General features: G+C 47.6%; 1 protein-coding gene across 1 annotated transcript; it reads right to left on the bottom strand.

Annotated features, from left to right (window-relative positions):
- Positions 1-1,467: 1,467 nt before the first annotated feature.
- LOC144496910 (zinc-binding protein A33-like) lies at positions 1,468-20,379 on the bottom strand. Its single transcript, XM_078217525.1, has 6 exons — positions 19,852-20,379; positions 18,186-18,281; positions 17,819-18,052; positions 16,406-16,428; positions 16,174-16,292; positions 1,468-4,386 (listed from the first exon to the last, which is right to left on the bottom strand). The coding sequence occupies exons 1-6, from the start codon at positions 20,266-20,268 to the stop codon at positions 3,830-3,832; spliced, it is 1,446 nt and encodes a 481-aa protein (XP_078073651.1). The 5' UTR covers positions 20,269-20,379; the 3' UTR covers positions 1,468-3,829.
- Positions 20,380-22,062: the final 1,683 nt, after the last annotated feature.

Consider the following 22,062-nt stretch of genomic DNA (forward strand, 5'->3'; position numbering starts at 1 on the left):
CTGGCTGCAGGGGGTTTCTCGAAGGGTCAATGGAAGCCCTCCCCATGTTTCTAGACAAGTTCCTTCTAAAAGCATCCCAAAACCGATTACCATCTCTGGTAAAGACAAAGTGAAATAATTGCCATCCCATCTCGGAGACTCTGGCTGTAATTATCTGGATGGGCTCGTGTATTCTGGGTTTCCAGTTGGAATGTACAAAGAGGCAAGGTTAAAAGCTAGCTGAGAAAGCTGCCCAGGTCCTGCCTGCCTGTATCTGCCCTGCTGGTCTGTGTGCGTGTGTGTGTGTGTGTGTGTATTTGAGTGTGTGTATTTGTGTGTGTGTATTTGTGCTATGAGGAAAAACACTCAAGGTGCGTGACAGTCGCAGAAGCAAAAAGGAAATAGCCAGGAATATCTAAAACATCGCTCTCTGACTATAGAAATCAAGCAGCCAGCAAAAAAGGGTCACAACTAGGATTAGGAAGAGGGACTAGCAGTAGGGATTCTATGGACAGTTATTGAAACAAAGAATACTCATCAATACAGAATTAAAAGATAGAATTAAACACAAATGGGGAGCGGTTCGTACAAGTAAACCCTCTTAACTGTCTGTATTGCTGGAAAAACAAAGGTAGTTTTTGAGGGATTACTATTTGAATCAATAAATAAAGATATATAAATATTGTTTCAGGTGGGTTTAATTTAATGTTTCTATGTCTGGAAGGGACCTATAACTAGATTCATGCCGGACAAAGGTGTTTGTATATGTAGGGGTTGGTTAAGTTCCAACAATGTTTCTATTGTGCTTAGAGAGGGCTATGGTATGAAGAATAAGTATAGTTGCTGGGTGTTGCTTAGCATTTATTGTCCATCCCTAACTGCCCTTCAGAAGGTGGTGGTGAGCCACCTTCTTGAACCATTGCAGTCCCTGTGGTGTAGGTACACCCACAGTGCTGTTACGGAAGGAATTCTAGGACTGTGACCCAGTGACAGTGAAGGAACGGCCAATATATTTCCAAGTCAGGATGGTGAGTAACTTGGAGACGAACCTCCAGGTGGTAGAGTTCCTAAGTATCTGCTGCCTTTGTCCTTCTAGATGGTAACGGTCGTAGATTTGGAAGGTGCTGTCTAAGGAACCTTGGTGAGTTCCTGCAGTGCATCTTGTAGATGGTACAGATGGCTATCAATGTTTGTCAATGGTGGAGGGAGTGAATGTTTGTGGAAGGGGTGCCAATCAAGCGGGTTGCTTTGTCCTGGATGGTGTTGAGCTTCTTGAGCTGCACCCATGTAGGCAAGTGGAGAGTATTCCATCACACTCCTGCCTTGTGCCTTGTAGATGGTGGACAGGCTTTGGGAAGTCGGGAGGTGAGTTACTCGCTGCAAGATTTCCAGCCTCTGTCCTGCTCTGGTAGCCATTATATGGCTAATCCAGTTCAGTTTCTTGTCAATGGGCAGGCAATGACTCCGTTTAAGGCAATTTATACATTCAGGCAGTTTACATATTTATCCCAAAAATAATGACATCTTCAACAGGCAGCATCTGGCGTTTATTAGTCTGGCGTAATGTTAAAATTTGCCCCGATTTGAGTAACCTGTACCCAACATTCCAATTTCAGCATCTTGACATTGCTGCTTTCAGTGGAGATTATGAGTGCGATTTTCCGACCCTGCTATGCTGCTGGATTAGTGTAGCGGGGCGGGAAATTTAAGCGGGGAGACCAAAAACAGCCTCGGTCAGGATTTTCCTGGGCCATTTTGTCCCAACATAATCAGGCTCGCACTGGGAAATGGCTCGAGGCTGATTACAATATTCGTTGCCTCAATACAATCTATTTAGTGAGCCCAGGATAATAATCATAGAATCCCTACAGTGCAGAAGGAGGCCATTCGGCCCATCGAGTCTGCACTGTTCAGAATCCCACCCAGGCCCAATCTCCATAACCCCATGCATTTACCCTAGCTAGTCCCCATGACACTAAGGGGCAATTTAGCACAGCCAATCCTAACCCGTGGCTTGCCCACAGAAGGCAAAGAGTGGTTATAGATGGGTCATATTCTGCATGGAGGTCGGTCACCAGTGGAGTGCCCCAGGGATCTGTTCTGGGACCCTTACTCTTTGTGATTTTTATAAATGACCTGGATGAGGAAGTGGAGGGATGGGTTGGTAAGTTTGCTGATGAGGTGTTGTGGATAGTGTGGAGGGATGTCAGAAGTTGCAGCGAGACATTGATAGGATGCAAGACTGGGCGGAGAAGTGGCAGATGTGGTTCATTTTGGCAGGTCAAATAGGATGGCGGAATATAATATTAATGGTAGGACTCTTGGCAGAGTGGAAGATCAGAAGGATCTTGGGGTCCGAGTTCATAGGACGCTCAAAGCAGCTGTGCAGGTTGAGGCTGTGGTTAAGAAGGCGTATGGTGTACTGGCCTTCATCAATCGAGGAATTGAGTTTAGGAGTCGTGAGATAATGTTGCAGCTATATAAGACCCTGGTCAGACCACACTTGGAGTACTGTGCTCAGTTCTGGTCGCCTCATTACAAGAAGGATGTGGAAGCCATAGAAAGGGTGCAGAGGAGATTTACAAGGATGTTGCCTGGGTTGGGGAGCATGCCTTATGAGGATAGGTTGAGTGAGCTCGGCCTTTTCTCCTTGGAGAGACGAAGGATGAGGGGGTGACCTGATAGAGGTGTATAAGATTTTGAGAAGTATTGATCGAGTGGATAGTCAGAGGCTTTTTCCCAGGGCTGAAATGGTTGCCATAAGAGGACACAGGTTTAAGGTGCTGGGGAGTAGGTACAGGGGAGATGTCAGGGGTAGGTTTTTCACTCAGAGGGTGGTGGGTGCGTGGAATCGGCTGCCAGCAACGGTGGTGGAGGTGGATTCGATAGGGTCTTTTAAGAGACTTTTAGATAAGTACATGGAACTCAGTAAGATAGAGGGCTATAGGTAAGCCTAGTAATTGCTAAGGTAGGGACATGTTCGGCACAACTTTGTGGGCTGAAGGGCCTGTATTGTGTTGTAGTTTTTCGATGTTTCTATGTGACACGGTAGCACAGTGGTTAGCACTGCTGCTTCACAGCACCAGGGTCCTGGGTTCGATTCCTGGCTTGCGTCACTGTCTGTGCAGAGTTTGCACATTCTCCATGGGTTTCTTCCGGGTGCTCCAGTTTCCTCCCACATTCTGAAAGACATGCTGGTTACGTGCATTGACCCGAACAGGCACCGGAGTGTGGCAACTGGGGGAATTTCACAGTGACTTCATTGCAGTGTTAATGTAAGCCTTACGTGTGACTAATAAATAAACTTTTTATTTTATCTTGGACTGTGGGAGGAAACCAGAATACCCGGAGGAAACAAACGCACAAACTGAGAGAATGTGCAAACTCCACACAGTGACCCAAACCAGGAATCGAACCCGGGTCCCTGGCGCTGTGAGGCAGCAGTGTTAACCACTGTGCCACTCCTCTGGGCTCTGATGTTTCTGACTTCACTGATGGAGGTCTATACCAGCAGGGATCACGTATGGTCCCCAGCAACGGGGACCAGGCCTGATGACCCCGCGGGTGGAACCATAGGTCATTGAGGCCCCCTGGGAGGTCAGGGGCAGGTGCGGGGGGGAGGGGGGGGCACATTGCCCCTTGGGCAGTGCCATCCGTTTTCCCTGTCCATTGGGCACTTAGAATTTCTTTTGGAAAAATCATGCCCTATATGAAATCCTAAGAAAAATATTCTGCCTTTGCAACACAGACCTGTGACAACTTGCAGTTCCTGCGAGATTATTCCTTCATGTCAAACCTTAAAAACAAATTGCTGGACAGGTTCATGGAAATGTGATTTATTGTATGGGGTTTACTCTGACCAGAGACCCGTAACTGGGCAGATCTTCAGTGCTTCGGAGTTTTGATCCGCATCGATCAGTCCTGGGCTAAAGTAAGGGAAGAGTTTCTCCCTGAAAGTGTGGGTGAAAGTGTGCAGATGGGACATGTTGTCCGCATTGTAAAATGACACCTGCCCCCCCTCATAGTCCAGGTACACCCCCACCTTCCGGGGTTTGGAAGGTAGGGTCAGGTGGGTGGGGGATGATGTACAAGCCAGGTATTCCCTTCCTCTGGACAGCCACATGATCCAATATCCGTCCTCAGGGGCTGCGGTGACGTCACCTTTCCTATTGGCAGTCTCCCTAACCACCCCCACATCCCACTCGGTCTTCTCCCCCACCTCCACCTCCCAGTAATGTCTCCCCGAGGTGAACCCCTCCGACCCCAGGATGCTGACGCACTGATCGAACCTCTCGGGGCTGTCGGAGAGATCCTGCCATTTGTCTCCCGGTTTGACACTGGTCCGGTCCTCGGACACGATGAGCCAGGGATTCGCGGTGTTCGGATCCAGAGTCAGAGAGGCCGGAGCTGAGAGAGGGAAAAGGGAAATGAATGATTTGAATTAGTGAACAATCCCTATCGGCATAAGGGATGGCACAGTGCTTAGCACTGCTGCCTCACAGCGCCAGGGACCCAGGTTCGATTCCCAGCTTGGGTGACTGTGCAGAGTCTGTACATTCTCCCCGTGTCTGCGTGGGTTTTCCTCCGGGTGCTCCGGTTTCCTCGCACAGTCCAAAAGACGTGCTGGTTAGGTGCATTGGCCAAGGTAAATTCTCCCTCAGTGTACCCGAACAGGCGCCAGAGTGTGATGACTCGGGGATTTTCACGGTAACTTCATTGCAGTGTTAATGTAAGCCTACTTGTGACACTAACAAATAAACTAAGCTTTAATAACAGTTTCTCTTTCTCTCACAGGAGGTGGGCCTCACTGGCTAGGTTAGGGTTTGTTACCCATCCCTTATTGTCCTTGAGAATGAGCCAACTTTGTGAACCGCTGCTATCCATGAGGTGTCGGTACACCCACAGCTGGAGTACCGGAGACCAAGAGTTTTAGCAATTCTTCACCCAAGAACATAATAAATAGGAGGAGGAGGCCATTCGGCCCTTTGAGCTTGTTCCGTCATTCAATAAAACCATGGTCGATCTGCTTCAATTCCACCTTCCCTCGTTGTATCCCTCTATTCCCTTAGTAGCAAAAAAAAACGATCGACCTCCATCTTGGACATACTCATTTCAGACGGATTTGAAGAAGAATTTCTTATCTCAAAGACCGGTGAATCTTTGGAATTCTTTATCCCAGGAAGCTGTGGAGACCGAGTCCTTCAACACTTTCAAGGCTGAGATTGATATGCGTGGCACGATGGCACAGTGGTTAGCACTGCTGCCTCACAGCGCCAAGGACCCGGGTTCGATTCCCAGCTTGGGTCCTGTCTGTGTGGAATCTGCACATTCTCCCTGTGTCTGCGTGGGTTTCCTCCGGGTGCTTTGGTTTCCTCCCACACTCCAAAGATGTGTGGGTTAGGTGAATTGGCCATGCTAAATTGCACCTTAGTGTCAGGGGAATTAGCTAGGGTAAATGCATGGGGTTATGGGGATAGGGCCTGGGTGGGATTATGGTCAGTGCAGACTTGATGGGTCGAATGGCCTCCTTCTGTACAGTAGGGATTCAGTGATTCTAAATCAGCAGGAGAATTAAGATTTACAGAGAGAAGACAAGAAAGTGGACTTTGTAAGTGTTTGATCATCCATGATCTTATTAAATGGTAGAGCAGGCTCAAAGGACTGAATGGCCTCCTCCTGTTCCTATTTCTTATGGTCTAATCATTTGCTGCGTTAAAAAAGGTCCTTTTCAAATTGCCTTTAGTTCTTCCACCAGTCACCTTAACTCAGTGTCTTGTGGGGTTCTTAATCCTTCTGTCAATGGGAACAGTTCCCCCCTCCCACCCCTCGCCGTACCCCGCATGACTGTAGAGTCTGTAGCAAAGGAAGAGGCCATTCAGCCCATTGTGAGCATCTTGGCCAAAGAGCCTATCAACCACATCTTCTCCCTGCTTCTCCAAGTACAGAAAAGATTTATCAGGATGTTGCCTGGTATGGAGGGCATTAGCTATGCGGAGAGGTTGGAGAAACTTGGTTTGTTCTCACTGGAACGACGGAGGTTGAGGGGCGACCTGATAGAGGTTTACAAGATCATGATAGGCATGGACAGAGTGGGATAGTCAGAAACTTTTTCCTAGGGTGGAAGAGTCAATCACTAGGGGGAAATAGGTTTAAGGTGTGAGGGGCAAGGTTTAAAGGAGATATACGAGGCAGGTTTTCTACACAGAGGGTGGTGGGTGCCTGAAACTCGCTGCCAGAGGAGGTAGTGGAAGCAGATATAATGGAGTTTTAAGCGGCATCTGGACAAATCCATGAATAGGATAGGAATAGAGGGATATGGTCCCAGGAAGGGTAGGGGGTTTTAGTCCAGTTGGGCAGCACAGTCGGTGCAGGCTTGGAGGGCCGAAGGGCCTGTTCCTGTGCTGTAATTTTCTTTGTTCTTTGTTTTTTTATATCCATGTGACTGGAGTTCCTTAAGGCCGGAGTCATTCTCAAGAATCCTTTCTGCACCCTAACACCTTCACATCCTTCCAAAAGTGTGAGGCCCAGAACTGGACACAATACCTCAGTTGAGACAACACCACTGCCTTATAATGGTTCACCTTGATTTCGTACCCCTTACCCTAATAAAAGGTCCCACGGGCCTCAGTAACCCAAATTCTCAATCTGTCCTGACTACCTTCAACAAATTGTGCACATTTACCACCACCACCCCTGACAGATCCCTCTGCTCCAGCATCCCATTTGGGATTGTACTTTTTCTGTTATATTGTCTCTCCAAAATGTGTCACCATTCCTCAGAAATGTCCCGAAATGTCCATTTCTTGGGCACCGTGAAGCAGTCTTGTTGAAGAGACAAAGTCTTGATTAACAATACTGAACTATGTGGAGGGTACAAATATGGAGTGGGCCCCATATTAGGTCCTTCATGTTGCTACCTATCTCTGGTTTGATCTTAGCTCTCTCGGTCATGTGCCTTCTTACATCACTCTGTGGTGGTATTGTACTCAGTCCCATGGGCCACACAGTGGTTAGTACTGGATAAAAGCAAATTACTGCGGATGCTGGAATCTGAAACCAAAAGAGAAAATGCTGGAAAATCTCAGCAGGTCTGGCAGCATCTGGAAGGAGAGAAAAGAGCTGACGTTTCGAATCCAGGTGATCCTTTGTCAAAGCTAAAAGGCATAGAAAGTGGGAGATATTTATATTGCAGGGTGAGGGAATGAGAGATGAGTCATAGCCACAGAAACCAGGGGAAAGGACTGCTAATGGCTGTCCACAGAGAGAATAAAGGGTGTGAATGGCCAAACGGCAGAGAAGCTGTGAGCTGCGAGAGATGAAGATGTTGGGTGAGGGAGGGGGCGGGGGGGGGGGGGGGGGGGGGGGGGGGGAATGGGTGGGACAGCGGTAAAATTTAGCAAAGGGGAAGAAAAGGTCAGGGAAAGGGGATAAAGTAGGGGGAAAGAGTGGGGGAGGGGAGAAGAAAAATGAAGACAGACAAGAAAGAAATAAAAGGTAGAGAACAGTAAAAAATTAAATAAAATAGAATGAAAACAAAGGGGTCGAGGTGGGGTGGAGCAAATCATCTGAAGTTGTTGAATTCGATGTTCTGACCGGAAGGCTGTAAAGTGCCGAGCCAGAAGATGAGATGCTGTTCCTCCAGTTTGCGTTGAGCTTCACTGGAACAATGCAGCAAGCCAGGGACAGACATATGGGCCTGGGAGCAGGATTGTGTGTTAAAATGGCAAGCAACCGGAAGGTCAGGGTCCTGATTGCTCACAGACCGAAGGTGCTCAGCAAAGCGATCACCCAGTCTGTGCTTGGTCTCTCCGATATAGAGGAGACCACATTGGGAGCAGCGAATGCAATAGACCAAATTGAAAGAGGTGCAAGTGAAACGCTGCTTACCCTGGAATGAATGTTTTGGACCTTGGATGGTGAGCATAGAAGAGGTAAAGGGACAGGGGTTACACCTTCTGTGATTGCATGGGAAGGTGCCATGAGTGACGGGGAGAGGTGTTGGGTCAAGTGGAGGAGTGGACTAGGTTATCCCAGAGGGAACGGTCTCTGCGGAATGCTGACAGAGGGAGTGAAGGGAAGATGTGTTTGGTGGTGGCATCACGCTGGAGTTGGCGAAAATGGGGAGGACTATGTTTTTGCCCCTTAGTTTCAGGGGGATTAGCGGGGTAAATATGTGGAGTTATGGGGATAGGGCCTGGTAGGGTTGTTGTCGGTGCAGGCTCGATGGGTCAAATGGCCTTCTTCTGCACTGAAGGGATTCTATGATTCCTCAGAGTGTTCTGTTTTTCTCCCACACTCCAAGGATGTGCAGGTTTGGTGGATTGGCCATGCTGAATTAGTGTCCCTAGATGTGTAGCGGTGGCACAGTGGTTAAGCACTGCTGCAGGTTCGATTCCCAGCTTGGGTATCTGTGCGGAGTCTGCACATTCTCCCTGTGTCCGCGTGGGTTTCCTCCGAGTGCTCTGGTTTCCTCCCACAGTCTGAAAGACGTGCTGGCTTGGTGCATTGGCCGTGCTAAATTCTCCCTCAGTGTACCCAAACAGGCGCTGGAGAGTGGCAACTAGGGGATTTTCACAGTAACTTCATTGCAGTGTTAATGTAAGCCGACTTGTGACACTAATAAATAAACTTTAAACATTAGGTGGTAAATGTGTGGGATCATGGAGATAGGATGGTGGAATGTGTCTGGATCCAACGTGTTGTGGAATGAAGGAAAGAAGACTTTGTCAGAGAGTTGGTGCAGACCTGAGGGGCCAAATGGTCTCTTCTGCGCTGTAGATTCTATAATTATATGTGAACTTTCCCATTAGTGTCCCAGGATTTGTTGGTTTGATTTGATTTATTATTACTGTCACATGCATTGGGATTATAGTGGAAAGTATTATTTCTTGCTCATTGTACAAAATATACCACTCATGGAGTGCATTGGGGAGGAGAGGGTGCAGAATGTCGTGTTATAGTCATAGGGTGTAGAGAAAGATCAACTTAATGCGAGGTAGGTCCATTCAAAAGTCTGTTGGCAGCAGGGAAGAAGCTGTTCTTCAGTTGGCTGGGATGTGATTTCAGACTTTTGTATCTTTTTCCCGACGGAAGAAGGTGGCAGAGAGATGGATTAGCCATGGGAAATGTGTGGGGTTATGGGGATAGGCGAGGGGGGAAGGCCTAGGTAAGATACTCTGTCAGACTCGATGGGCCGAATGGCGTCTTCTGCACTGTAGGGATTTTATGATTGTATGAGTACTTGCCCAATATTTTCCATAACAAGTTAGAGAAAATGGTTAAATCATTCACATATTAATAGAACTGTTATCAGCTTCAAGTGATAAAAACAAAATAAATATTTACTCTTTGATTGGATACAGAGGCAGCACACGGCTCTCACTGTCAATGTTACACTCACTTGTCCTTGTTATGCATGTGTATCACTTTGGTCATACCAGTAGGAACGAAAAGTATGCAGATGGAAATCTGACAACACTGTGCATGGGTAACGGTCAACAAACTATCAACAAACTATCCAGTGTGCTGCACTCAGAATCTTGGTGGGCTGCTTGCAACTCACAGGGCCACAAGTTGCCAACCACTGCTTTATAGACTGGTCAGAGCACAGGAGGAGGCCATTCAACCCATCGTGCCTGTGCTGTCTCACAGCACCTGGGACCTGGGTTCGATTCCTGGCTTGGGTCACTGTCTGTGCGGAATCTGCATGTTCTCCCCACGTCTGCATGGATTTCCTCCGGGTGCTCCAGTTTCCCCCCACAGTCCGAAAGACGTGCTGGTTAGGCGCATTGGCCATGCTAAATTCTCCCTCAGTGTATTCGAACAGGCGCCGGAGTGTGGCAACTAGGGGATTTTCACAGTAACTTCATTGCAGTGTTAATGTAAACCTACTTGTGACACTAATAACTAAAGTAAATAAATGTGGAGAAGCTGAATATTATTGCAGTGTGTATGATGGCCGTGTTGAAATGTTTGTAATGTGCTTGCAAATATCATCAATTGTGTATATTTTCCCAAAAAAGCTTTCCTGAACCAGGACAGGATCGAGGGGGAAATTTCCCCCATCAATATGAAACAAAAGCTGCTGAATTTAATAGCTTGAATAAAAGTTTTGTTTGCAGTGCGTGCTTTCCATATTTGATGTTTTAAATGTTTTGACCATGTTGTCTGGGATTTTTTTCTACAAGTCAAACATGTTTTTCATCAGAATTGTGGTCAGAGAGGGGACTACAACAACGATTACAGCAACAGAAACAACGACAATTTTAGCTGTCAGAGCAACTGTGACAATGAGCATCAAGCATGCTGGGATTTTTGGTCAAGTTATGATCAAAAACAACTGCGGGTCATAAAGTGGCTGCAAGCTATGACCTGGCCTGTGACCTGACACTTCCTGTGCTGACCAAATAAGATAGTTGTTTGGACCAAGCTAGACATGTCAGAGTCATTGTTACCATTTATGGGCTAAGGCTTTGTGACCTACATGCCATTCGAACTAAGCATTTTGGAGTTGTTTGTGAGTAACTCCATTGGCCTGATCAAACCATGTAATAGGTTTCCAATTACACCATTGGCTGAGTGCCAGGGAACTTTCTGGAAGAATGAGAGAAGTTTAGGATGAAGAGATGCATTTGAGCCTTTGTCTTCAGTGATAACTCGGAGACCAACCATCGCAAGTGTGCCCTGAAGGAACATCTTCAAAGAAGATAAAGACGCATGTGGAGGAATCAGCCTGGCCAGCATTCAGTTTCAGTTAAAGAGTTGGAGTTTCAGTTAAGAATTAAAGTTGAAGTGTAAGAGTTAAAGTGTCGTAAGTTTGAGTTTGATACCTAAAGTGTTAAATAAACAAAATTTTGTTGAAGAGAATTTGAGTCCTTTGGTTTGTAATGCTGAACTAAATACCTGGAAAGTATCACAGAACCCCTTCAGTGCATCAGGAGGCCATTCAGCCCATCAAGCCTGCACCAAAACAATCCCACCCAGGCCCTATCCCCGTAAGGTCTTTGGCTCAATGGGCTTAGGCGGAAACGGGTGAGGCAAGGTAGGATTACTTCTTATTTTGTAATAACTTAAACTAGATAATTGTGATGGAGGGTCATGTGATGTGTTGTTGCTGCATGATGTGGGAGCTGGTGGACCCCACTGTGGATCCCAGTGAGCATGTCTGCAGTAAGTGTTGGTTGCTTGAGGAACTCCGGCTCAGGATTGATGAGCTGGAGTCTGAGCTTCAGACACTACGACATATCAGGGAGGGGGAGAGTTACCTGGACACTGTGTTTCAGGAGGCAGTCACACCCCTTAGACTAACTAATTCAGCCGGGGGTCAGGGACAAGAGGGTGTGGCTGCGAGTGAGGCAGGAATTGGGATCCAGAAGGTCGAGTTGCAAGAGCCTCAGTCCCTGAATCTGTACAACAGGTATGAAATTCTTGCTCCCAGTGTGGACGGGAACGGGGACTGCAAGGAGGACGAGCAAACTGCCCACGGCTCCGTGGTACAGGGAGCCATTCAGGGGGAGGAAGACAAAAGAAATGTAGTGGTCATTGGGGATAGTGTAGTTAGGGGCATTGACACTGTTCTTTGTGACCAGGTTCGAGAATCCCGAAGGTTGTGTTGCCTGCCTGGTGCTCGGGTCCAGGATATCTCATCTGGGCTGCAGAGGAACTTGGGAGTGGGAGGGTAACAATCCAGTTGTAGTGGTCCACGTAGGTGCCAACGATATAGGCAGAACAGGAACAGAGGTTCTGCAGAGGGAGTATGAAAAGCTAGGAGCCAAATTAAAAAGCAGAACCAACAAGGTGGTAATCTCTGGATTACTACCTGAGCCACAAGCGAATTGGCGCAGGGTCAATAAGATTAAGGAGGTAAATGCGTGGCTCAAAGATTGGTGTGGGAGGAATGGGTTTGAATTCATGGGACATTGGCACCAGTATTGGGGAAGATGGGACCTGTTCAGATGGGATGGTCTTCGTCTGAATCGTGCTGGGACCAGAGTCCTGGCGAATCGTATAACCAGGGCTGTAAATAGGGCTTTAAACTAAATAGTGGGGGGGGAGGGTTCAGGGGTATGGGGAATTACAAAATCAAAGGTAAAGGAGAGGGTATGAGTGAGGGTTAATGATGAGGACATTCATCTAGTTAAAGGAGTCAAGGGCTCAGGCAGAGTAAAAAAGGTGACAAACACAAGAAGGGAGGTGGTCAACGCAGTGCAAGGAGATGGTCTGGGGAAGGATAACCAGTTTGCCACAGGTAGGGACAGAGCGTGCAATTAAAAGAATGCACTAACAAATGGGGTCCATATAAAGGCGAGCATAAAGAAACTTTACCTGAATGCACGTAGCATTCGAAAGTGAATGAGTTGATGGCACAAATCAGTACAAATGGGTATGATCTAGTGGCCATTACAGAAACGTGGTTGCAGGGTGACCAGGACTGGGAACTGAATATCCAGGGGTATCAGACATTTCGGAAGGATAGACAGGAAGGAAAAGGAGGTGGGGTAGCTCTGTTAATTAAAGATAACATCAGGGCGGTAGTGAGAGGCGATATAGGCTCTAAGGAGCATAATGTGGAATCGTTGTGGGTGGAGATAAGGAATAGTAAGGGGAGAAAGTCACTGGTGGGCGTGGTCTATAGGCCCCCAAATAATAACTTTGAGGTGGGTCGGGCTATAAACAAGTAAATAATGGATGCGTGCCAAAGCGGAACAGCGATAATCATGGGGGATTTTAACCTGCATATTGATTTGTTGACTCAAGTCGGACGCGGTGGACTTGAAGAAGAGTTCTTAGAATGCTGTTGGGATAGTTTCCTCGAACAGTATGTTACAGAACCTACGAGGGAGCGAGCTATCTTGGATCTGGTCCTGTGTAATGAGACAAGTAAAATTAATGATCTTCTTGTGAGGGATCCTCTTGGAATGATTGATCACAATATGGTTGAATTTCTAATACAAATGGAGGGTGAGAAAGTAGGGTCCCAAACCAGTGTCCTCTGCTTGAACACAGGGGAGTACAATAGGATGAGGGCAGAATTGGCTAATGTAGACTGGGAGCGCAGACTAGTTGGTAGGACAGCTGAGCAACAGTGGCGGATTTTTAAAGGAGATTTTTCTCCGTACTCAGCAAAAATATATTCCTGTGATAAAAAAGGAATGTAAGAAAAGGGATAACCAGCCGTGGATAACTAAGGAAATAAAGGAGAGTATTAAATTAAAAACTGATGCGTACAGAGTGTCCAAAACTAGTGGGGAATTAGAAGATTGGGAAAGCTTTAAATAACAATAAAGAATTACGAAGAAAGCGATAACGAAAGGAAAGATAGATTATGAAACTAAATTAGCACAAAATATAAAAACTGATAGTAAAAGTTTTTACAAATATATAAAAAGGAAAAGAGTAGCTAAAGTAAATGTTGGACCCTTAGAAGACGAGAAGGGGGATTTAATAATAGGAAACGAGGAAATGGCCGAGGCCTTAAACAAGTTTTTTGTGTCGGTCTTCACGGTAGAGGACACAAATAGCTTACCGAAAATTGATGGTTGTGGGACTGTAGGGGGTGAGGTCCTTAAAAAGATTACTATTACTAAAGAGGTAGTGCTTGATAGGCTAATGGGAATAAAGGTAGACAAGTCCTCAGGCCCGGATGGAATGCATCCCAGGATACTGAAAGAAATGGCAGAAGTAATAGCGGATGCGTTGGTTGTAATTTATCAAAATTCGCTGGACTCTGGGGAAGTGCCAGCTGATTGGAAAACAGCTAATGTGATGCCACTGTTTAAAAAAGGAGGTAGACAAAAGGCGGGTAACTACAGGCCAATTAGCTTAACGTCTGTAGTTGGGAAATTGCTGGAATCCATCATTAAAGAAGAAATAGCAGGACACCTGGAAAAAGATGGTTTGATCAAGCAGACGCAGCATGGATTCATGAAGGGAAAGTCGTGTTTGACGAATTTATGAAGATGTAACGAGTGCGGTTGACAAAGGGGAACCGGTGGATGTGATGTTTTTGGATTTCCAGAAGGCGTTCGATAAGGTGCCTCACAAAAGGTTGCTGCAGAAGATTAGGGTACACGGAGTTGGGTGTAAAGTGTTAGCGTGGATTGAGGATTGGCTATCTAACAGGAAGCAGAGTGCTGGAATAAATGGGTGCTTTTCTGGTTGGCAGTTGGTGACTATTGGTGGCCGCAGGGATCGGTGCTGGGGCCTCAACTGTTTACCATATACATAGACGATCTGGAGGAGGGGACCGAGTGTAGGGTAACAAAGTTTGCGGATGATACGAAGATGAGTGGGAAAGCGAATTGCGTGGAGGATGCGGAAAGTCTGCAGAGAGATTTGGATAGGCTAAGTGAGTGGGCAAGGATTTGGCAGATGGGGTATAACGTTGACAAGTGTGAGGTTATCCACTTTGGAAGGAATAATAGTAAAATGGACTATTATTTAAATGGTGAAAAATTACAACATGCGACTGTGCAGAGGGATCTGGGGGTCCTTGTGCATGAATCGCAAAAACTCAAGTTTGCAGGTGCAGCAGGTGATCAAGAAGGCAAATGGAATGTTGGCATTTATCGCGAAGGGGATGGGGTATGTAACCCCCTGCTGACCACTATATGGGGCTACTATTTAAATATTCAATCAACAGGATCTCAAATTCCTAGCGGTTGATGTTGATTTGGCTAATTCCCTGTTTACCCATAAATGTCAGTACTGTAAGTCGGAATATCAAAAATAAATTTAATAACACATATCATTAACAACATAAAACAGTGAGCTCTGATCTATAACCGTTGGTGCACATATGGGGAAACTCATCCTCCGTAACACATTCGTAGATACTGTTCCAGTTGGACTGTATAGTCCCCACCAGTTACTCACGACACCCACACACAGTCCAGGAGAGACACATGTGTGGAAGATGATGCCGCAGGAGGCAGAGGTGCTGCGAGCTATCCGTGCAGCAACGTAGGTCGAGTGCGCTGAATGCTGTCCTCCTCGGCAGTAATGAAAAGAACAGGCAGGGGAACGCCTGGCTGCCTCTCCCTCCAAACCGAATTCTCCCTGCCTGGAAAAAGCTCTCTCTCTTCAGCTCTGCACCTTCAGCTCTGCACCTTCAGCTCTGCCTCTCTCTCTGCACTCCTTCACTTCCTGGCGCCTTTTTTTTTTCTCCCGCCCCCAGAGCAATCCCATTGGCCCAGCCCACATCACTCAACCAACAGCATCCTGTTCACAGCACCCACCCGGCAAACAGGACACTGAAGCCCACCAGGGACAAAGAACACTGGTAACTGTCTTCCCCACAAATTTTCCTCAGTCCCTTACAGGTATAAAAGCAGGGAGGTCTTGCTGCAGTTGTACAAAGTACTGGTGAGGCCGCAACTGGAGTACTGTGTGCAATTTTGGTCCCCTTATTTGGGGAAGGATGTATTGGCCTTGGAGGGAGTACAGAGAAGGCTCACCAGGTTGATACCGGAGATGAGGGGGTTAGCTTATGAGGAGAGATTGAGTAGATTGGGCCTGTATTCGTTGGAGTTTAGAAGGCTGAGGGGAGATCTTATAGAGACATATAAGATAATGAAGGGGCTCGACAGGGTAGAGGCAGAGAGGTTCTTTCCACTTATAAAGGAAACAAGAACTAGAGGACACAGCCTCAAAATAAGGGGGAGTTAGTTTAGGACAGAGTTGAGGAGGAACTTCTTCTCTCAGAGGGTAGTGAATCTCTGGAATTCTCTGCCCATTGAAGCAATGGAGGCTACCTCGTTAAATATGTTTAAGTCACAGGTAGATAGATTTCTGATCAATAAGGGAATTAAGGGTTATGGGGAGCGGGCGGGTAAGTGGAACTGAACTACTATCAGACCAGCCATGATCTTATTGAATGGCGGGGCAGGCTCGAGGGGCTAGATGGCCTACTCCTGCTCCTATTTCTTATGTTCCCCCACATTTTTACCCTGCTAATCCCTCTGACACTAAGGGGCAATTTAACATGGTCAACGCACCAAACCTACATATCTTTGGAGTGTGGGAGGAAACCGGAGCAGCCGGAGGAAACCCATGCAGACACGGGGAGAACATGCAAACTCCGCACAGACAGTGACCCAAGCCGGGAATTGAACCCAGGTCCCTGGCAGCAGTGCTAACCATCCCTAAAGTAGTTTAAGTTTAGAGCCTAATAACAGGATTATAGAATAGGTTTACCTGGGTTGATGCTGTCTATCATCTCTCTCCAGGTTATATACTGCAACGGACCTTTGAACGCACCCAGACTCAGATCTTCATCTACAAATGGCAGTGCAGAGTATTCCTTGCACTCAATGCTGGAAAATGATTTTAAAAAAATATTGGGACACAGGGGTTGCAGCACAAGGAAATTAAATAAACACGTCAAATGCAATCTTTATCATTTAAAAGAAGTCAGAATATGTCTCACCCATTCTTCCGAGAAGCTTCCACCTAAACAATAACAAAAGCAATGAGTTCAGGCTGGGCGACAGAAGTCTCATAAATCCCATTGAAAACCCCACTGCATGATGAAAACGAGATACAAACACCAGGAAAGGGAACAGGAGTAGCCCTCTCGACCCCGCGAGCCTGCTTTGCCATGTAACACGGTCACGACTGGTCTGATTGTAGCCTGGATTCCACTTCCCTGCCCCTTCCCCCACTCACCATAATCCTTGTCAATCAAAGATCTGCCTGTTGTAGCCTTGAATATAATCAATGGCCCAGCCCTCCATGCTCTCTTGTAGTGGAGAACTCCAAAGAAAGACAAAATTCTTCCTCATAGAATAGAATCATAGAAACCCTACAGTGCAGAAGGAGGCCATTCGGCCCATCGAGTCTGCACCGACCACAATCCCACCCAGGCCCTACCCCCACATATTTTACCCGCTAATCCCTCTAACCTACGCATATCAGGACTCTAAGGGGTAATTTTTTAACCTGGCCAATCAACCTAACCCGCACATCTTTGGACATCTTTGGACTCCAAGTTGCACATGAAAGTCCATACCTGGGATCAACCTAGTGAACCTTCTCTGGACATCGCCAACGTCAGTGGACGGCACAGTGGTTAGCACTGCTGCCTCACAGCTCCAAGGACCCGTGTTCGACTCCCGGCTTGGGTCACTGTCTGTGTGGAGTTTGCATGTTCTCCCCGTGTCTGCGTGGGTTTCCTCCGGGTGCTCCGGTTTCCTCCCACAGTCCAAAGATGTGCAGGTTAGGTAGATTGGCCATGGCTAAATTGCCCCTTAGGTTCAAAGATGTGTAGGATAAGGGGATTAGTAAATGCACAGGGTTACAGGGATAGGGCAGAAGGGTGGGCCTCGTAATGCTCTTTCAGATAGATGGTGCAAACTCAATGCACTGTAGGGATTGTATGGATCCCTTCTCTCATTCAATCCATCCCACCTTCCACCTCATACACATAAAAAAATACTTTATATATTTTTTATTTTTTTCACTGGACTTGGGGGGGTCGCTGGCTAGGCCAACACTTTTTATCACCACCTTACCCGCACATCTTTGGAGTGTGGGAGAAAACTGGAGCACCCAAGGAAACCCGAGCAGACACGGGGAGAATGTGCAAACTCCACACAGTGACCCGAGGTCAGAATTGAACCCGGGTCCCTGGCGCTGTGAGGCAGCAGCGCTAACCACTGTGCCACCCCAAGCTGTTTTAGTTCCCTCTCTCTCTCCACAGATGCTGCCTGAGCTGCAGGGCATTTCGAGCTTTTCCGGTTTTATTCTTGATCAGGACTTTCTACTTTACCCTGAATTGCTTCCCCTCCCACTCCCCTGCAACTGTCTTGTGGACTTTGGTCAAATTAAACAAGCACCTTACCTTCAGAAAAGCAATCGTGTCTTCTTGACTCATGCGTTCCTGTAAGTCTGACAGTTCTCGCTCAACACAGTCCAACTCCTGTTGGATCACATGGAGGTTTTTCTCCATTGCATCCAGAATCCGCGTCTCGTCTTCCCCGAGATCTCCGAGTAAACGCTGCTCTTTCTCGGCGAGGATCTGGTGCATCCTGGCAAACTCGGCAGCGACGTGGGCTTTCAGCCTGCTTGAACGCTCCTACCGAGTGAAATGCGGCACATAGTTAGTGGCACCGCCGGCAAAGTGAACAAAACCTGCCACGATCCCGGTAAAATCGGCAAGGTGGCGGGGCAGGGGATGGTGGGTGGGGGGGTTGGGGGGAGAACCTTACCCTAACTTTGGAAATCTGCTGCTTCTGCTTCAGTTTTGCCTTCAGAACTTGCAGCTTCCTCCTGGCGGCCGAATTCAGTGATAATTTCAATCTCCCCTGGAATCAGAGAGTCAATGCCGAGATTAAATGGAAGACTGAGGAAGCAAAAAAACCTTCTGCAGTCAAGGAGTTTTACAGCACAAAAAGAGGACCTGCATTTATATAGCACCACGCCTGACATCAGGCCATCTCCAAGCATCTTACAACCAATGAAATGCTTTCCGTTGATGTGTGATCAGCCAATGAAATGCTTTCTATTGATGCGTCACTGTTGTAATGTAGGAAAGATGGCTGCCAATTTACAGACAGCACACCCAACACACAGCAGCTGGCTTAGAGGGAAAACTGTAGTGTAGTGGTACTGTCGCTGGATGAGAAATTTCCCGAGCTATTGCCCTGAGGATGTGGGTTCTAATCCCACCACGGCAGCTGCTGGAATTCATAGTAAATCGATAAATCTGGTCTCAATAATGGCGACTGTGAAACTTTTTTTTTCCATAGAATCCCTACAGGAGGAGGCCATTCAGCCCATCAGTTCTGCGCTGACTCTTCGAAACAGCATCTTACCAGGTCCACACCTCCCCGCCCGATCTCCATAGCCAATCCATCTGACCTAGTCACCTTTGGACACTGAGGAGCAATTTAGCATGGCCAATCCGCCTAACCCGCACATCTTTAGAGTGCGGGAGGAAACTGGAGCACTCGGAGGAAACCCATGCAGACATGGGGAGAAATGTGCACACTTCACACAGACAGTCACCCAAGGCCAGATTCGAACCCAAGACACTGGTGCTGAGGGAGCAGCGCTAACCACTGGTTATGCTGCCCTGATCACCAATTGTTGGAAAGAAAAACCCCATCTGGTTCACGGACATGCATAAAGGAAGGAAATCTGCCAGCCTTTCGCTGGTCTATCTTATATATGACTCCAGATCCCCAGCAATGTGGTTGACCCTTAACTGCCCCTCTGGAATGGCCGAGCAAGACACTCAGTGAAATGCAATTAAGGACGGCCAACAAACACTGGCATTTGCAAGTGACACCCACATCCCAGGAATGAATATGTTTTTAAGCTTTACATTTTATTTGTGTCACAAGTAGGCTTAATTAACACTGCAGTGAAGTTGTGAAAATCTCCTCGTCGCCACACTCTGGTGCCTGTCTGGGTACACTGAGGGAGAATTTAGTGTGGCCAATGCACTCTCACCAGCACGTCTTTCAGACTGTGGTAGGAAACCGGAGCACCAGGAGGAAACCCACGCAGACACGGGGAGAATGTGCAGTCTCTGCACAGTGACCCAAGGCAGGAATCGAACCTGGATCCCTGGCACTGTGAGGTAGTAGACTGTGCCACCATAAGTAGGATAGGGACTGGGTAGGATTGTTGTCAGTACAAGCTTGATGGGCCAAATGGCCTCCTTCTGCACTGTAGGGGTTCAATGATACTAGAAAATTAATATCATTGCACACTTTGTAATGTCCATTTTGACGTTTTGTAATTAATTTCTTTTGAGATATTTTATCAAAGCATATTTTCACAAACAAATAAAGTTTCCAGCATTCCCTGTTTTTGTTTATTTATTTTGCTTTCCTGATCAAAGTCCTCTTTATTTGTGTGTTTTGTTACCTGATATATCTCTACAGCTTCGTCCAGCAACAGGAAGCTGTGGTGCCTGTGGCTGCTGGAGTCTCTACACAGCAGGCAGCTGAGCTTGCCGTCAGTTTCACAGAGCAGTTTCAGCTCCTCCTCGCTGTGCTGCGGGCAGCGAGCTCTTCCGCCTTCCCCAGCCCCGCCGCCCGGGCTCACACTCAGCTCCCTCGCCTTCTCAGCCAGGGCGGCCAGCGAGCGGCTGGCCCGCAGGCTGCCCCGCGGGGAGACGGCTCGGCACTGCGGGCAGGACTCCCGCTGCTGCTTCGCCCAGCTCCGGCTGATGCAGGAGCGGCAGAAGTCGTGGCCGCAAGCCAGCACCACCGGGTCGCTGAGGAACTCCAGGCAAATGGAGCATTTCAGCTCCTCGCTCAGACTCTCCAGCTGACTCGCCATGCAGACTTTGACTTTAAACGCGTGAGCCCCTTTTAAAAAGCCCCTGTGCAAAATTAAACAAACACAGGAAAACAGTTCAAAACAAAATCCTCCCCCTATCCAACTTCCTGGTGTGTCACTACGTTCACGCAGCAACTAAAGATTACGTTACATTTATGTCCCTCCCACTCTCCATAGCCTTGTATCAATCCCAAACTAACCCCCACTGTCCCCTCTCTCTCTCCACAGCCCTGTATCAATCCCAAACTAACCCCACTGCCCCTTCTCTCTCTCCATAGCACTGAATCAATCCCAAACTAACCCCATTGCCCCTTCTCTCTCTCCATAGCACTGAATCAATCCCAAACTAACCCCACTGCCCCTTCTCTCTCTCTCCATAGCACTGTATCAATCCCAAACTAACCCCCACTGTCCCCTCTCTCTCTCTCCATAGCCCTGTATCAATCCCAAACTAACCCCACTGCCCCTTCTCTCTCCATAGCCCTGTATCAACCCCAAACTAACCCTACTGCCCCTTTTCTCTCCATAGCCCTGTATCAACCCCAAACTAACATCACTGCCCCCTCTTTCGTGATGTGGAGATGCCGGCGTTGGACTGGGGTGAACATAGCAGGAGTTTTAACAACACCAGGTTAAAGTCCAACAGGTTTATTGGTAGCAAATACCATTAGCTTTCGGAGCGCTGCTCCTTCATCAGATGGAGTGGAAATGTGCTCTCAAACAGGGCATAGAGACACAAAATCAAGTTACAGAATACTGATTAGAATGCAAATCCCTACAGCCAACCAGATCTTAAAGATACAGACAATGTGGGTTGGGGGAGCATTAAACACAGGTTAAAGAGATGTGTATTGTCTCCAGACAGGACAGCCTGCAAGTCCAGGAGGCAAGCTGTGGGGGTTACTGATAATGTGACATAAATCCAACATCCCGGTTTAGGCAGTCCTCATGTGTGCGGAACTTGGCTATCAGTTTCTGCTCAGTGACTCTGCGCTGTCGTGTGTCGTGAAGGCCGCCTTGGAGAACGCTTACCTGAAAATCAGAGGCTGAATGCCCGTGACTGCTGAAGTGCTCCCCCACAGGAAGAGAACAGTCTTGCCTGGTGATTGTCGAGCGGTGTTCATTCATCCATTGTCGTAGCATCTGCATGGTTTCCCCAATGTACCATGCCTCGGGAGGAAAGGATGTCCATGCAGACGCTACGACAACGGATGAATGACACCGCTCGACAATCACCAGGCAAGACTGTTCTCTTCCTGTGGGGGAGCACTTCAGCAGTCACGGGCATTCAGCCTCTGATCTTCAGGTAAGCGCTCTCCAAGGCGGCCTTCACGACACACGACAGCGCAGAGTCGCTGAGCAGAAACTGATAGCCAAGTTCCGCACACATGAGGACAGCCAATACTGGGATGTTGGATTTATGTCACATTATCAGTAACCCCCACAGCTTGCCTCCTGGACTTGCAGGCTGTCCTGTCTGGAGACAATACACATCTCTTTAACCTGTGCTTAATGCTCCCCCAACCCACATTGTCTGTATCTTTAAGATCTGGTTGGCTGTAGGGATTTGCATTCTAATCAGTATGCACGGTAGCACAGTGGTTAGCACTGCTGCTTCACAGCTCCAGGGTCCCGGGTTCGATTCCTGGCTCGGGTCACTGTCTGTGTGGAGTTTGCACATTCTCCTCGTGTCTGCGTGGGTTTCCTCCGGGTGCTCCGGTTTCCTCCCACAGTCCAAAGATGTGCGGGTTAGGTTGATTGGCCAGGTTAAAAAAAATTGCCCCTTAAAGTCCT

The sequence above is a fragment of the Mustelus asterias genome, chromosome 8, assembly GCF_964213995.1.
Source record: "Mustelus asterias chromosome 8, sMusAst1.hap1.1, whole genome shotgun sequence".
NCBI lineage: Eukaryota > Metazoa > Chordata > Chondrichthyes > Carcharhiniformes > Triakidae > Mustelus > Mustelus asterias.

What these genes read in the sequence shown, in the direction of transcription:
- LOC144496910 (XM_078217525.1), bottom strand. Translation starts at nt 20,268, where the DNA reads ATGGCGAGTCAGCTGGAGAGTCTGAGCGAGGAGCTGAAATGCTCCATT. An exon ending in AGCAGATTTCCAAAGTTAGG is followed by an intron (nt 18,053 to 18,185) that starts GTAAGGTTCTCC and finishes TTCACTCGGTAG; the next exon opens with GAGCGTTCAAGCAGGCTGAA. An exon ending in GATAGACAGCATCAACCCAG is followed by an intron (nt 4,387 to 16,173) that starts GTAAACCTATTC and finishes TCCCTCTCTCAG; the next exon opens with CTCCGGCCTCTCTGACTCTG.